Source organism: Netta rufina (assembly GCF_964035555.1).
Source record: "Netta rufina genome assembly, chromosome: 1".
NCBI lineage: Eukaryota > Metazoa > Chordata > Aves > Anseriformes > Anatidae > Netta > Netta rufina.
Genome location: NC_140123.1, coordinates 184,911,340 through 184,926,886, shown reverse-complemented (window position 1 = coordinate 184,926,886; position 15,547 = coordinate 184,911,340). Strand labels below are relative to the sequence as shown.

Genomic DNA, 15,547 nt, shown 5'->3' with positions numbered 1-15,547 from the left:
CCTGAGTTCTTCATAACATGTAGTTCTCACATACATCTTGTTGTGTCCTTCTTGTTTACCCTGAGTGAAACTGCTGACCAGATTTATGGTCAGGAGGGCATGCCTCTTAGGAACATATTATTTATAGTTTCAGGGAAAAAAAATGCTAATGAGGAAGTTCTTGAATACCCCTTATGTCCTCACCCTTCTGATCTCCTCCAGTTGTATAGCTACAATTGCTTGGAAGATATATATATATTTTTTTTCCTGTAAAGTCATAAAAATGGAAACAAATGATATGAAGACAGTTTCACAGTGGGCATCTGTTGTATGGCTGTGTTGCTGGAGACTGGAGGTGACTGTGATTGTATAGAGACTATGTGATTGTATAGAGACATGCTCTCTTGGAATGTAGTTATTCATTTTGGCAATACCAAAACAGATGACTTGCAGTTATATTTGCAGTAAAGGATCCTCACACTTCCACTCCTACTTACAACCCAGCATATGTGTAAGATACAGTGCAATCTTACTTACTTTTTTTTTCTTTTCATGTAGAAAATTGTAACCTTAGACTCTTCTCAGAAGGATCAGGCTTGCTATTAATGGTATTGCAAAATAGATTTTAAAATTAATTTCTAATTTAAACATAATGTACACTTTATAACATTAAAATGAATATTTTCCACCCAAGAACATTTGATATTTCCAGTCATACAAATAAAACTTTTTGTTTCTTTTACACTTTTGTATAGTTGGTACCCCCAAAACCTAAATGTCCCCTTATAACTTCCTCTTTCAGCATGAGCTGTTAGCACTTACCAGATAATGTCATATCACCTTGCTACTATTCTAGTACTTGCATACTATTCTAGTATGTCACTAGAGTATTATTTATCTTGACGCTCATTTCTATGCGATGTGTTGATTCTTAAGAGATTAAGCTGTGTGTCTGCATTACATATATCTCCTCACAGAGCCCATTGTGTTGTTGTTGTTTGGTTGGTTTGGGTTCATTAGTTTTTCATCTCACTGGGTTCTTCAGATGTATAAACAAACAAGTGTTGTCTGGTACACATGGTATGATGTAGCTTTTTAAGAAGAAGCCTGTCTCTATACATGTCGATCTCAGTGCTGAATGAGAACAGGATGGATTTTTAATCATTTTAGGGTGAGTTTTATGGCACATCGTGTCTCTGGGTTTGCTGTGGTAAGAAGTTCTAATACTCAACTGCCTTCTGAAGGGAAAAAAGTACTGCTTTTCATTTGTTATTTTAAATATCATGTGCTCTTTTTACTCACCCTACCCAATGTTCTTATGCACAGGTGGAATAAACTATTCCTTTCACAGAAGTATGCATTTCTAATCATAGAATCATAAGGGTTGGAAAAGACCTCCAACATCATCTGGTCCAACCACACCCCTACCACCAATGTCACCCACTAAACCATGTCCCTAAGCACCACATCCAACCTTTTGTTGAACACCCCGAGGGACAGTGATGCCAACACCTCCCTTGGCAACCCATTCCAATGCCTGACTGCTCTTTCTGAGAGCAAGTGTGTTGGGGAGCAAGCTCTCTGGGCTGATTACCAGGGCTTTAAACTAGGTTTGATGGGGGAAGGGAGGGGAGCTAAAGGTGACAGAGAAGGGCTGGGGAAAGTCGTCACTGCTGTCACTGTTGAAGACAGGGAAAAACTTCTGAGCTCTCCCATAGGATTGTCTGAGGGCTCCTCAGAGAAGGAAGCATCCCTAATCTCCCATCCAGTATCTTCTTCTTGCATCCCCCCAGGGGTAACTGCACCTGCTACTTCCCTAAAGTGCCTGTACACCAATGCACGGAGCATGGGAAATAAACAGGATGAGCTCAAGATCTGTGTTCTGTTGCAGGGCCACAATCTTGTTGCAGTCACTGAGACGTGGTGGGACAGCTCGCACGACTGGAACGCAGTCATGGAGGGCTATGTCCTCTTTAGGAAAGACAGGCTGGGGAAGCGAGGGGGTGGGGTTGCCCTTTATGTGAGGGAGAAACTGGAGTGTACCCAGCTCCAGCTGGGGGAGGGTGAAGGACAAGTGGAGGGCTTGTGGGTAAGAATTAAGGGGTGGGCTGGTATGGGAGACACAGTGGTAGGGGTCTACTACAGGTCTCCAGATCAGGAGGAGGAAGTCAATGAGGCCTTCTATGAGCAGCTGCTAGTAGCCTCATGATCACGAGCGCTGGTCCTCATGGGGGACTTCAGTTACCCAGACGTCTGCTGGGTAAGCAACTCAGCCAGGCACAAGCAGTCCAAACGGTTCCTACAATGCGTTGAGGACAATTTTCTGACGCAGGTGGTGGAGGAGCCGACGAGGTGTGGGGTGCTCCTGGACCTCGTTCTTACCAACAGGAATGGCCTTGTTAGGGATGTGAAGGTTGGGGGCAGCTTGGGATGCAGCGATCATGAGATGGTGGAGTTCCAGATGGAACTAGGCAAAGGAAGTAAGGCTAAAAGCAGGATTGCTACCCTGGACTTCTGAAGAGCCAACTTTGACCTCTTCCGGGACCTGCTTAGGAGTATCTCATGGGATAGGTTGCTAGAAGGCAAGGGTGCTTGTGAGAGCTGGGATACATTTAAGTAGCACTTCTTCCATGCTCAGGATTGGTGCATCCCGAGGAATAGGAAATCAGGGAAGAGGGGCAGGAGACCCACATGGATGAGCAAGGAGCTCATCAATAAGATCAAAAGGAAGAGGAAGATCTATGAAATGTGGAAAAAGGGCCTGTCCTCTTGGGAGGAGTATAGATGTGTTGTCAGGGCCTGCAGGGACGTGACGAGGAAGGCTAAAGCCCACCTAGAGATGAGGCTTGCAAAAGAGATAGAGGATTATAAGAAGGTTTTTTTCAAGTATGTAAACAGCAAGAGGAAGACTAGGAATAATGTGGGTCCCTTGCTGAATGAGGGAGGTGTCCTGGTCACGGGAGATGCTGAGAATGCAGAGATACTGAATGCTTTCTTTGCTTCAATCTTTGCTTCAAGGACACTCCCCCGGGACTCCTCACCCCTGACAATAGGACAAAGGGTCTGGGAAATGGAGGGCTTCCCCCTGGTGGATGTGGGAGTGGTTCGGAAGTGTCTGAGTGGGCTCAACGCACACAAATCCATGGGTCCCGATGGGATGCATCCGCGTGGGCTAAGGGAGCTGGCAGAAGTGATCGCCGAACCGCTCTCTATCATCTTTGAAAGGTCCTGGAGGACGTGTGAGGCGCCTGAAGACTGGAGGATAGCCACTGTCATTCCAGTCTTCAAGAAGGGCAGGAAGGAGGATCTGGGAAACTACAGGCCAGTCAGTCTCACCTCTGTCCCTGGAAAGGTATTGGAGCAGCTTGTTCTGGATGCCATCTCCAAGCAATTGGAAGAGAAGAAGGTTATGAGGAGTAGTCAGCATGGATTCACCAAGGGGAAGTTGTGCTCAACCAATCTCGTTGCCTTCTGTGATGGCATCACCAGCTGGGTAGATGGGGGGAGAGCGGTGGATGTCATCTACCTTGACTTTAGCAAGGCTTTCAATACTGTCTCCCATGACATCCTACTAGCAAAGCTGAGAAAGTGTGGGATAGATAAGTGGACGGCAAGGTGGGTTTAGAACTGGCTGACTGGCCGAGCTCAGAGGGTGGTGATCGGTGGAGCAGAGTCTAGCTGGAGGCCTGTGACTAGCAGTGTTCCCCAGGGGTCGGTGCTAGGTCTGGTCTTGTTCAACATCTTCATCGATGACCTTGATGAGGGAATAGTGTCTGCCCTCAGCAAGTACACCACAAAGCTGGGAGGAGTGGCTGACACGCCAGAAGGCTGTACTGCCATTCAGTGAGACCTGGACCAGCTGGAGAGATGGGCAGGAAGAAACCAAATGAGATTTAACAAGAGCAAGTGTAGAGTCCTGCACCTGGGAAGGAACAACACAAAGTATCAGTACAGGCTGGGGGACAACCTGCTGGAAAGGAGCTCTGAGGAGAAGGACCTGGGGGTCCTGGTGGACAACAGGTTGACCATGAGCCGGCACTGTGCCCTTGTGGCCAAGAGGGCTAATGGGATCCTGGCGTGCATTAAGAGGAGCGTGGCCAGCAGTTCAAGGGAGGTGATCCTCCCTCTCTACTCTGCCCTGGTCAGGCCTCACCTGGAGTACTGTGTCCAGTTCTGGGCTTCCCAGTACAAGAAAGACAGGGATCTCCTGGAAAGAGTCCAGCGAAGGGCCACAAAGATGACCCTAGAAGATCCTATCAGTCCTACCTGTGAGAAGAGGCCAACCCCCAGCTCCCCATCACTTCTTTTCAGGTAGTTGCAGAGAGCAATAAGGTCTCCCCTGAGCCTCCTCTTCTCCAGACCAAACAATCCCAGTTCCCTCATCTGCTTCTCACAGGGCTTGTATTACAGGCCTTTCACCAAGACATCAAACAAATTATACCCATCTCTGCAGTGTCACCCTTAAAGTTCTTATCCATCAGCTTTGATATAATATAAAGTTGTACTGTCAGGCCTGGAATTGGTTTATATCACTTTATTTTAATATCAGATTATTTACCTTCTCTATGTGAGATCCATCTCTAGTGGCTGCCACCATAATTTATATCACATATGCCCTAAGACTGTATATTATACATTTTCTGTAGTACTCTCAGTTTCCCTTTGGCTCTATTTTCTGCTTTCATACATGAATAGCCAGAATCTGCCCCGTGGTAAGTAAGATAAATTGCTTAACATGGGCATTGAATGCTGTTTTAGATAACCCTAGGGTATCCATCTGGCCTCCAGCTGCTGCCTCAGAAAGGCACAGGTTCTCTGTCATAAACATATTCTGCACATCTATGTGGGTGTCTACAGTACTTCAGGATATGTAAAACAGCAGTAGGTTTGCAGCAATTGGGTGCCATACAGTTTTATTGTCCTAATCATGAACTGAGACATTTTAGGGTCAGCATAAAGAGGCGTCTTTTCGGATTTTGAATATGTGTAAGACAATCATCATTTGTTACTTTAATAACCGCATTGTTCATTGTTTCAAAATGTCTGCTTTATTAAGATTGAGCAGATAGTGGTTTCATTTATCACAGACCTTACATAGCCCAATACAGTGTATATTCCTCCTCTATCTGCCAACCTAATATTCACAAATTAGCTTCTATTAGTTCTACATAATTCTTTATAATTCTCTGCTATTTTTGTTTGTTTGTTTGTTTGTTTTTGAATATGAAATGTTTTAACAGTTTATGTTTACCCTTTCTATGCATTCTATTTTAGTCTTCTCTTTCATTTGTCTCAATGAGAGGCTTATCAGTGACAAATTTCCTTTCTAATTTTACAGATACATTCTGCTTCCTTGGGAATTCTAAGTACTGAAGGTTCACATGGTTACTGTCCCTCTTTCCATGTTAGTGAGAACTATGTTAACTCATGTACATCTCTGCAGTACTTTTTGATAACTAATTAAAATGAAATGCTAAATTAAGAAAAATAAATAAATAAAACAATCTGCCCCCCAACTCTTAGTACTTGAAAGTAATAATACAAATTTATGAAATACGAGTTGATTCTGTAAATCTGAAGAGTCTTCCATTAATGCCAAATTCTAACAGATGGTGCATTTTGAGGGTTTTGTACACAACAGTTAACTATATTATAGTGTACTATAACTGCTTGACTTCTATTTATCAAACCATACCATCAAATCCCTGCTGACTGCAATGGGTTTCATAATAGATAAAAACAACCTATGTAGAATAATTCAAAGGATGAAGATTTAGGTTAAGTAATTTTCATTTCATTTTAGAAAATGAGCTGAATATCAAGCTGCTGAAATCTGGTAAAATATCATAGCCATCTTTGTAATGGAATCAGCTCCACTGGCATTGGAATATTCTGTAAATGCCAGTTGTGGGGCTTATCACTTTTCTACACTTTTGTCAAGGTACTGAAGTAGTAGTGCTTCATAAGTAATTTTTACTAAAGTTTTTTTTTTTTTTTTTGTAAGGGAAATCCAAGGCTGTTGATTTAATTTAATGGATTTCTTTTTTTTTTTTTTTTTTCTTCTTTCTATTTTAAAATGAAAAAAAAATAAATGCTCACCATTATTCTTATTTTAGCTTTCACTACAGCTTAATAATTTTAATATATCACCTGCACGTATGATCTTCTGGTTTTCCAGTCATTCCACTTCCTTTCCACTACTGGAGATGTTCAGAGAACATCTTCACTGGAAACCACCTGAGAAAGCTTATTTGGTGACCTCACAGGGAACTAAGCTCACAGTTTGCAGTAGGAGATGGGATTGTTTACATACACATGAAAAGAAAATTGGTAAAGCAGACACATAAGTGAGTTGATGAGCAGCATCTTAAGAATATCAAGGTACATGTTAAAGAATTTCTTCATAAGAAGGTGAATTTTCAAATTCAGTGTACAAAGGGCTTGTCATAAAGCAGTTGTTTATCAAAAACAGCTTTCCTTGACATCAACGTAAGGCATTAAAAATTCAAAAGAATCCTTTTCATCCTTGTTTCTGAATTAAAAACCTAATGCATTTTACTTTCTTCTTCTTCTCTAAATAACATTTCTGGCTAGTTTAAGCTGCATTTTAAAAGGCTCATAAACTACTGAGGTCACAGACACATTCCTTTGGTAATGCTTAGCTAATGTGTTAGCTTGACATTCAGAGTTATTTAATGCATCTGGTTGTAAACTGGGAAGGGAGAGGAAGAATTTCTTTCAGAATCAGATTATTACTTAATATGTACAATAAGTAGATGTGTCTTTAAGCTTAATAAACTTATTTTTATGTTGTGGATATGGATTGTCTTTGACTGAATGGTAATGAAACAATGCATCCAGCTATAAGGTTTATAGAAAATTGTTTTGTCTGATTATGGAGTGATTTTTAATCACTGTCTATTACCCATTCAGCACATCAGAGGGACTTGGTAAGCAGTGTATACAAGATTCTGAAGCTTTTAGGTGACCACATCGTACATACATGGCTATTAAATGGGTATTCAGTAATAGACACATGCATACCTTATGACTTGAAAAACTTAGGAGATATGTATGTTCATATATGCAACCGAGTGTTTCTTTGCCTACCTTTTGAACCACATCATTGGACATAGCCACAACTCTGCTAGACCATATCATCAGTTCATTCTGTGATGTCTTTGATGGTGCAGAAGAACAGATGGAGTTCTGTCTACGTGTGTTTCTCACCTTGTCTTCTCTCTTTTGTCCCTTTGGCTAAGTAGTTCCTGTAAAGGCAGATGGGCACTCAAACCCTCTGCTAACTTTGGGACTGAACTGCTGGACTTTACAAACCGAGGACATTAAATTAGATGCATTTTCCTATTTTTTGTACCTTTTTAGCTAAAAAAAAAAAAAAAAAAAAAAAAAAAGTGATTTCAAAACAAGTCTGAAAACCATTTGAAAAATACTTCACTGTACTTTATTATAAAATTTGAAATATTCCCTCCTCTTATCAGTATAGAGTTACAAAACAAAATAAAAAAAATAAAAAGATTTTCTAAAAGTATTTTGGAGTTCAACAAAGATAGACATCAGAAATGGATCTCAAAATAAGTTAGTACGAAGTTTATAAATAATAAAGAAAAAGGGTTGGCTCAAAGGAAATATGAAGGTTCAGTCATGATTATCCATTGGTAGCCAAGGTTATTATGTATTCTTGAAATTCTACCATGAACTTCTGATTTAGGTATCCAGAATATATTAAAAATTTAGTTAAGATCATGACAGATTGCATACAATTATCTGAGTCAATCATGGGTTAAAATGATGCAGAACTACATAAGCACACTGAGAATGAAATGTGAAAAGGCACAGTTCCCTAGCTGTTCTTTAACTACCTTGCTAAATGATTGTTGACAAGTTATGAAAAAAATGATAATGAAATTAGTGAAATGATTTAAAAAAACATGGGCTGCCTTGTGGTCTCTGAAGTAGTCTAGGCAAGCATTGCAGGGACATTTTTCCTAAGCAAAAGTAACATTTTTTATATTATGGTTCCCAGTAAATGCAGTTTCTGAATTAGGGTATCCAAGTCTATTCTCTAAAATAAATATTATATCCAAGAACTATTCAGTGTGGTTTCCCCAAATATTTTTAATAAACTGGAATTTATATAACCTGAGCTGATTACTTCAGGTCAGAGTATCATTTTCTGCATTAACTTCTGACAAAAATATATTGCATTTAGATTTAGTAGCAGGTCCTCAACATCCATTAAATGGAACAATTAAACAATTAAGATGCAATTCCCTGTAATGGCAATTATACCATACAGGAATATATGGCAGTACACAACTATACACACTATAGGATTTCAAGAATGATCAATTCTGCATATCAGATTGTTAAAAAAGATACTTTTACAACTCAGTAGGGTTTGTTACAGTGTTTTACACTGAATCGAGATACATCACCACCAATGTGATGCGTTATAGTCAGCTTCAATGTTTCTCCACGTGGTTTAATTACCTTGTCTCTATAAAATTTTAGGTATTTTTTTCCACAGAAGTATTCACTTTAATTCAATAAAGCATACATTCAATGGGTTGTCCAAGCAAAATATATTTTCGTACATAAAACACTTTCGTTTTGGTTTGTGGACTATCCGTTCTCAGACACTGTTCATCTGGATTATCCATTAGGGTACGTTTTTCTTCAGATGAGATTAATATTCTTTTAAGAAGACTAATTAACCATTGATGATTTGTTTATAGCCTTGATACCTCTAGTTTCATTCTCTGCTTAACTTCCAAAGCTTCTGCTAAAGCCTTGCTAAAATCCCTAGTTGTTTTTTTGTTGTTGTTGTTTTTTTTTCAAAAATCTTTAAGCTTTGCTTTCCTGGTTATGTAACTAATGGTTATTAATATGGTTATTAATGGTTATTAGCACACTCCATTCATGAATAGCTCCTTGTTTTAGGTTCATTAAACGTACACAAAACAATGACATAGGAAAAAAAGCATAATAATTATGCTTTTAATTAATAATAAATAGGACATAATTATGTCATAAGACATAAGACATAGATGAAGATATTGGTCTGGTGCCACTTGCTAACAATAACTACTAGTTATGGCAGCATCCCTAGGATGTTATCAAATTTACTTTATAACAAGCACTGTGAATGTTATTTTACCTTCTAAAAATGTTATTCCACAGAAGGATAGCACATTCTTCCTAGTATTTGGGGGTCTGAATCTTCTGTGACTTATTTGAGACTTTAGCAAACTGAACTTTATGAAGATGGCAAAGCTTATCTTAACTTCTGCTGTACGAGAGAGATCTTGTTGGACTCAGAGTAGCAGCTGAATTCCACAAGATGCTATGCTGTTGTTGACTGTGGTGCACTGAGTGAAATTCTCTTGCTGAGAACATAATAATATCAAAGAAGATGGTTCTGTCTTGTACTGTATCGTGTACTCCTAGTACATGTTTCTAAAAAAAAAAAAAAAAAAAGATATTATAAACTCACACTGTTTTTGCTTGTCATAAGTGTGACTGAAAACCCCATTGGTCTTTAGGACAAAAGGCATTATGTATCCATTGGTAATAGGTTTCTGTTTCTACCATAAGCTCTTCAAATTGTGCTGAGCGGAAAGATGGTTCCTGTCACAAGTTGAAAAAATAGTCTGAAGGTTACTTCAACAGCTACTTACCCAAAACTGCCAAGTATGTGTTTATTGGGTGAAAGAATTTTGTTGGATCAATCTGCTATTTGTGCAATGAAGAGTAATTTCACTGCTTATAGAAGACTGTAGACTGGCATTTTTCTTGCCCTTATTTCTGCCAAAAGAATTGGGAGCAAATCACAAAGAGATTTCCAAAATTTTGTGTCAAGTCTCTTCTATTTCAATGGGTTCTTAAATATTTATCACACATAATCTTTTGATACTCTTCTTCTGCAGTTGCTCACATCTAATTTTTGCTGCCAGAATTTTGCTGGCAGAACTGTGAAATTGGCACAGTGGTTAATGTGCCACTTGTCACTCTGAAAACACTGTTCATTTCACTGGATATCAGTTTGTATGAAAGCTGTTATACAAAACAGGAGAACACAACAATTTATGGGAGACAGAGATACAAGAAGTAATTATGCAGAAATTCCGTAGGTATGTAGACTGCTATTCCCACTTCTACTGGCCAACTTCTGCATAATATATACCCAGACTTTCAAGGTTTTTTTGACATTCTCTGGAAAGTGCTCATACAGTGGGCTTAGTACCTCTAAGTATTAATTTAACAAGTCTCATACTGTAAGAATTTACTATGAACTAGGTACTCTCTTTTTCTTGATTTTCATATAGAGAGATGTGAAAATAGTGATGTTTTTGTTTGTTTGTTTACCCAATGAACACAGTTTTCATTCTCCAGTTACTGAAAGACAACTTTAAGATATTTGGATTTGTCTTCGATGAACCTTCATTATAAATTTCTTTCATCTGCATATGTGAATTTGGGGGGCATTGCTGAATATGACATTGTTTGTGCAATTTTTGCAAAGTCTCTGTAGGACTGCAGATCCTTGAAGGTAATGTCACCTTGAGAGAATTCATCAAAACATGCTCTAATTTGGCTGGCCTGGCTGCCAAGGTAGACATGTAGTTTTCAATCTTTGAACATTTTGTTGATCGAAGTAAGAACAGAGTGTCGATTTATAACTTTTGACAGCTTCAGCAATGGACCTTTCTGTCTGACAGTCTTGTGTATAGAAGAGAGAGCAACAAACACAGCTGCTATCCTTAATTTATTTTGATAAAATACTTTTACACAGGTGGTCAATGCTAGAAACTAATCACGTTAGCTGTGACCAGATTTATACACTTGTTCCTCAAGGTCTTTTATGAGCATTGGCTCTTAAGTTGATGCTATTCACTTTATTTTCATACTTCACAGGGAAGGTCTTTAAGGAGTTCATCAGAAGATTGCTATTTGTGCAATATTTGTACACTGTATTCACACCTTAAAGCGAAATTGTGCCATTCTGCAAGTCAGAAGGATTTTCTCCACTTTTTTTTTTTTTTTTTTTTTTCAGTGCTTTATTGATATTGTGTAGCACAAAAAAAACCTTGTTTTCACTAACTTCTATATAAGGTGGATTTAGTGATAATGAAAATATCACACATTTTCTTTGTGAGGTTTTTAGACTTATTACCATATCAGTGTTGCGTTAAGAAGAACCTGGTCAGCGTGATCAACTGTCTTTAATTATAATTTTTCACAGAATCACAGAATCACAGAATTTCTAGGTTGGAAGAGACTTCAAGATCATCGAGTCCAACCTCTGACCTAACGCTAACAGTTTTCTGCCAGAATATCTTTTCTGCAAAATTGCTATAAAGATATTTATACTAATTGTTCTAATTGTTTTTTATATTTTTCAGGGAGTGCTGGAACACCTGTTATCTTCAATGAAAATGGAGATGCTCCTGGACGCTATGATATTTTTCAATATCAAATCACCAACAAAAGTACAGAATACAAAATAATTGGTCATTGGACCAACCAGCTTCATCTAAATGTAAGTAGTATTTTAATTATGATTCTGACATTGGAGAAATGCAACTGTTTGAATATTACATTATTATATTTCAGGAATGTTGAGGACTTCTATTAGCTGGCATAAAAAAGTTACTCCATTCTCTTTTTGAGAAGAGAGTAAAAAATAGCACAAAAAAGCTGAACCCAATTCTTTTTATTTTAAAGTGGGTTGGGTTCCACATTCACCTGCTGCTTTAAATGATATTTTAGAGTCATTATATATCTGATATTCCCCAGTCTGACTATGAAGTTAGGCAGTGAAATAGTAACTCATCCTTCAAAAGAAGGTGTCAGACAAAATGATTCACACATATATATTGCTCATGTCTTTCAAATATAGAAAGGATATGAGGGGATGGAAATGTACATAATAAAAGAGAAGTTTGGACTATAAAACTACTTCTGAGTTGGTTGAAACACTAGGATGATGAACTACAGCAATAAAAATATTTCTTGAATATAAAAGGAGAATTTGGAGTTTTTCTGTGTGGTTAACTAGGATTAGTGTAATCTCATACTACTTAATAACAGGGGAAACAAAGTTACCCTTCCTTGGGAGGTGTTTCGAATTGCCGCTTTAATAAGTTCTGCAAGTTTTGTGGTAGCTGAGTCCCACATGTGCATTGAATTATATTTGTTTTGAAAATCACCATCCCTATAAGATTCAGAGAACATACGTAAGAATATTTGAATGACAGCTAAACATCAAGCCACAACTGTAATGGGAAGTTCTGGGGGCCAGGAAAGTTACAGTCATGAGAACACCACAACACAGTTAACCTGTTTCATTGATTTACAGGGTTTACCTTAGCTCAGCAAATTTGAAATACCAACTTTTGTTTTGCTAAAGGCTAGTGAGAAAGGCAACAGTGTGAACTGATGACTGGATTCACCAAGGGGAGTTTATGCAGTAATTTTAATCAAACCACAAAGAAGAGTTTTCTAACAGCTCTGGTTTTCTATGTAAGCGGTTCCTGATAAAGACCAGCAATGACAGTGCAGTAAATATTTACCAATGATTCTCCTGTTGAGACTACTTTGCAATAATTATCTGAGTGCTACCAACAATAATACATGTGATAGCTCTCCATTTTCAGGCACAGCTGTTAAACCACTTTACCATATCTAATATTTAATATCTGTAACTACTTGGCAAGGACTCATTTATTTACTTCTTCTGCCCAAATAGAAAACAAACAAACAAACAAAAAACAACCCTACTAACAGAAACTGCACAAAGCAGATTGTGTGGCAGTGTTATCTCTCCAGTAATCTGATATCTGTCTGATGAAAGGCATGAAAGAAAAAAGAATTCTTTTAAAGAAGTGTAAAGATTAATACTAAATAGTAATTTCTGGAAAGTATTAGAGTTAGACCCTTATTATATACATTATAACAGACGTTCATGATTTCCATAATTGCTATTGTTTTCTGAAAAGTTCTGGTGTTTATAAATAAACTGAAAAACTTATACACACATTTTGCACATTAGTACTAAAATAGCATTTACATAGTAACAGAGCTACCTTAGAATTTGCTTCAAATTCCATTTCAGTTAGTCTTTTTGTATCCCCACCTAGACTGCTAAATTTTTCATTAAGTCTGTGGCTTTTCAGTCCCTTTATTTCTGCCTGATATATGTGTACTGCCAGGAATTAGATAACATACCAGCAGACTGGCTTCTACTCAGACTACTGAAACCACACCGTGCTAAGCATATTGACCACAAAGCTAGCAGGAAAGAATTTATCTAAGGACACCCCCTGTTAACTCTCATTGAAAATGGGTGTATTAGGATGTTCTTGTGGCTTTCTTCTTTTGTCTCTTTTTTCAAATTCACTGATGAGCTGCCTAGCTTGTGGATTGGTAGAGATGCACAACACCCTGCTGCTGGCATTTTAGCTTCCAGCTTCTTGCCACACTGCCCTGTGCTCACCTGGCCCAGGATTTCACAGTGCTCTTCTGTGCAGCAGGATTCAGCAATGAGATATTTCTCCTCCTACCTATCACTTTTTTTTTTTGAACTTACTCAACTTTATGCTGGAGAAGCTCTAAAGTGAAGCTCTAAAGTGAAGAGTGAGCTTTATATCTTGTGGTTTTTCAGGGCATGAGATTTTGGGTGCCAGTCAGTGTCGGTGTCTGCTGGTGCTGGTTCAGTAACAATGAAGAGGAAAGTCTGGATGGTGCAGTTTGTTTCCCTCTGTTTTTGCATTCACTGAGTTTATATAGCATGTGTCAATGACACTTATGCCACATGATGATCTGCTCTGGCAATCCTACCACCTCATTTTACTAGACAAAGTATACTGAGACCAAGTAATCTTTGTGAGTGATTGTCAATACTTCAAGTCATCATATGCCAAATTCGGTAGTGCCTTTGCTTGCCAATAAATCAGAGGGAACATAGAGGACATTTTCAGCAGTTTCAGTGAAAAACTCTATATTTATTGAAGGCAAAGCAATGTATATTTTCATGCTGCTGTTCTATAAAGGAAATGTTTCTAAAATATAATACTTTTTTCTCACTGTATCCTTCTTTCTCCAGCAGTTTCCTTTTTATGAAGACACATGTAACTGATTTTTAATGAATCTCTGTGTCAGATAGATATCCTCTATAGATAATTCTACATCTACTCCAGTTTTTATAGATATTTCTATTTAAAATTATGTAGTAACACAATTGTGTTGGTCTATATATCTGGTACTGTGTCTCAGAAAACTTCTAGCTTTTATTCATTTATTTGGTATGACAGAAAAATACATCATGAAAATACCAAGATTGTAGTAGTTTAACCTTTTGAACAATTAATTAAAATAAGATTATAACATGTTTTGCACCTAAATTGTTGAGACAAAGTTTCCTTCTTCTCTTTCTGTGTATTTTTCTTTTCTTTTTGTTTTCCTTTCTCGTAGGGTACTCTGTCATATTTTCTCTGTTCAGTCTTGCCTGCAAGTGTCTGAGTCAAGACTGCAGGTCTCTGTCATTTGGGCTATGGCTCATCACCTTGTAGAGAACCCTCATATAGTCTTTGAACCTAACCCTCAGGTTTCCTCTGCTGGGGTCTCTGGTTCCTCAGAGTTTTCACTGACTCTTCAGGGTCCTTGTGGTCAAGTTTCAGACTTGTTCTGGAGCAAAGCCTGGTGCAATGCTGGCTTCTGCTTTGGACAGAAAGTGCCAGCTCTGTCTAGATAAAGACTCTTGCTTCCTAAGGGGCTTTTTGTCAGCAGACTTCACTAGCTGGGATACTGTTTTCTCCCTGTAGTCCTCAGTAACCTTAATGATCTCCTTTGGGCAGGCTGACCTTTCAGATTTCCTCTGAAGCAGCTATAGGAACTTCTGAATACTGATCGGCACTACTCTTGTAATCCTTACAAAACAAACAGATATGTAACAATGCTGTGATGTACAGAATAAAAGTTAAATAAAATAAAATAAAATAAATATCTCAACCTTTAAACTTTAATGTGATTCTTGAATTTGAATAAGGTACCTTAGGCTTTGACATACATAACACAATCCTGAGGGCAGATATTTAGAAACATCAGTCTCAAGAGTCTGGATGTCTTTTATATAATTATCATTTTACATGATTCTGCATTGTAAATTTATACCTCTTTTAAAATTCTTATCCTCTCTAAGATTGCCCAACTTTAAATGTTCTTAATGCACTGTAAATAATCAGACCCTAGAAGTTTTTTGTATGACAGTGATGGAAAAAATCATTGTTTTAGAACTTCTGATCATTAACTATATTTAACTGCCAGGGTTTGGGGTTGTTTGCTTTCCTCATTTTCTTGTCTTCATCAGTAGAATAACATAACATATATTCAAGCAATGTTGAGAGTTATAAACCTTTCTCCTCCAAAACATTCTGCTTTTCATAATGAATAATAATAATAGTAAATAATAAATAATAATAATAATAAAATATATTATATAATATATATTATTATAATATATATTAATAATATACATAATATATTATAT

The 15,547-nt window shown here is 37.8% G+C and overlaps 1 protein-coding gene across 1 annotated transcript in view; it reads left to right on the top strand.

Annotated features, from left to right (window-relative positions):
• The window catches only part of GRM8 (glutamate metabotropic receptor 8), a gene marked incomplete at both ends in the record, with an annotated part of 337,473 nt that overhangs the window by 259,638 nt on the left and 62,288 nt on the right, over positions 1-15,547 (top strand). Inside the window, one exon of the mRNA XM_084289618.1 lies at positions 11,403-11,539. Coding sequence (XP_084145744.1) covers positions 11,403-11,539 — 137 coding nt within the window. The remainder of the gene's footprint in view (positions 1-11,402; positions 11,540-15,547) is intronic.